Here is a 2,500-nt window from a genome sequence, read left to right on the forward strand (position 1 = left end):
CTTAATCTTATCATGTGACTTTGGTAATCCCTATTCTAAACAATATCTCTATTAATATCCTTTAATAATATAATCTTTATCAGTCAGTATTAATATCATTATTCCTTAAGGAGTACTGCCACTAATATTATTTTCACTTTTATCATTGTTAGTTTCTTTGCTTTTACTAGTAGTGATGTTACTGTCATTATTATGATTTTAGTTATTATCTTTACAGTATTAATGGTAACACTATAGCAACAATTATATATATATTTATCTCTTTATATATTTATGGTGATAACAATTATCATCATTATCACGTATTATTACTGTAGCTTCGGTCTAACTCAATTTTTAGTATACGACAATGAATGTACTTGTAATTGATAGCAACTTTAATGAAATGCAGATATTAATGTAATTAAAATGTCAATGTGCAGACTTCTTAAATACAATGTTTTTCATTCAATCATATCCAGATGAAGAACAACATTCTCACTATCCGTAGATAAGCGGAGTAAAAGCGCGATTGTATTGGTAGGAATGGGAAATTCCTGGATAGAGGAGAGAGGGGGTGTAGCCGTAGGATGCTCCATGACTAAGAAGACCGGGTGCGAAGCCAGGTTCAGCCTCACGCTTGCCGATAGAGTGGCCGGCGGCGTGGTAGGAGACGTGACCTAATGGATATCCATAGCCATAACCCTGACCAAGACCATAAGGGAGTCCATAGCCATAGGGGCTGCCAAGGCCAAGACCTCCTCCCAAAAGGTAGCCAGGGTCGGCTTCGGCGTCGCGCTTGTGAAGGACATGGCTGCGGGTACTGAGGAAGGAGTGAGTGCCATACGGGTAGAGCCCGTAGGCACTGCCAAGGCCTACACCATAAGGGTAGGCATGGGGGTAGTGGAGGCCGTATGAAGGCTCAGCCTCGCGCTTCTGCTCTGCTGCCACGAAGGCGACCAACAACACGGTGATCTGTTGACGAAAGAATGGAAAAATCAGTATATTTATATACGCAACATTGGCATCACAAACTTATGAGATAATAGTTGTTTTCCTACGAAAGCTTTTACAAATACACTTACATATTAAATCACACACAAATTCACCTATCAGGGAGTGTACTTATACACAGAATGATTACGTATTAGAATCGCTCACCAGAATCTTCATGACTGCAACTGTAGTGCTGAGTGCAATGTGATGGCGAGTTCAACCACTTACCCCTTTTTATACTCCTCTGTCCTAAACGACGCTGCGCTGCAGAGGCCACACCCTTATGCTGTCCTTGGCCATTTATAGTAGCTTTTGGAAAATCTCGTTGCATTCGGTTATGTATGTTGTGTGTGTGTTCGTGCTCTCCATATGTATAAAACTTGATTAATTCGGAATACGTATATGTGTGTATACATACATACACACACACACACACACATATATATATATATATATATATATATATATATATTGCATATATACGAAATCATCGTACATTTAAATGGATGTTTATGTATACATATGTATGCTATATACATATACATATGTATGTATATACATATACATATGTATGTATATACATATACATATGTATGTATATACATATACATATGTATGTATATACATATACATATGTATGTATATACATATACATATGTATGTATATATACACATATGTTTGTAGGTCTGTGAAGATGGAAATGTAATAAATGATATGTATTGTATATCATATATATTATATGCATATATTTATATATATACATATATACTTATGTTTGTAGGTCTGTGTACATGTAAATATAATAAATGGATATATATATATATAGTATTTCATATATATTATAGGCATATATACATATATATATACATATATACATATATATACATATACATGTATATACATATATACATATACATATATATACATATATACATATACATATATTTATGTATGTCCGTGTACATGTATACATAATAAATTTATATATATCGTGTTTCATATATATTATATGCATATATTTATATATATATATATATATATATATATATATATATACATTAACATAAATATTATATATATTATACACACATATATTTCAAATTGCACAAACACACACACATATACATATATATGTATATATATATATATATATCCATGTATATAACACATACATATCCATATATATATATATATATATATATATATATATATATGCCACGATAGCATATATATATATATATATATATATATATATATATATATATGCCGCAATGACTTATATATATATATATATGGCTAGAGCACTGGACTTCAACCCTTATGATCCCGAGTTCAATTCCTCGCTGCGGCAGTCGTAAAAAAAGCCGCCGTGGCATAAGTGTTAAGGCGCCGAACCGCGATTGATTGGAAGGGCATCCAGTCAGGCAAAGCTGGCACTATCAAATAACCTCTCTATAGTGAATTGGGAGAGAGGCCTGTGTCCTGCAGTAGAATGAATTGCTGTTGTAAAATATATATATATCC

At 32.8% G+C, this 2,500-nt stretch overlaps 1 protein-coding gene across 1 annotated transcript; it reads right to left on the reverse strand.

Moving 5' to 3' along the window:
- Window positions 1-47: 47 nt before the first annotated feature.
- Window positions 48-1,167, reverse strand: LOC125029147 (prisilkin-39-like). Its single transcript, XM_047618972.1, has 2 exons — window positions 1,141-1,167; window positions 48-954 (listed from the first exon to the last, which is right to left on the reverse strand). The coding sequence occupies exons 1-2, from the start codon at window positions 1,150-1,152 to the stop codon at window positions 481-483; spliced, it is 486 nt and encodes a 161-aa protein (XP_047474928.1). The 5' UTR covers window positions 1,153-1,167; the 3' UTR covers window positions 48-480.
- Between the last annotated feature and the right edge of the window lie 1,333 nt (window positions 1,168-2,500).

This window comes from Penaeus chinensis, chromosome 9, assembly GCF_019202785.1.
Source record: "Penaeus chinensis breed Huanghai No. 1 chromosome 9, ASM1920278v2, whole genome shotgun sequence".
In the NCBI taxonomy this organism is placed as follows: Eukaryota; Metazoa; Arthropoda; class Malacostraca; order Decapoda; family Penaeidae; genus Penaeus; species Penaeus chinensis.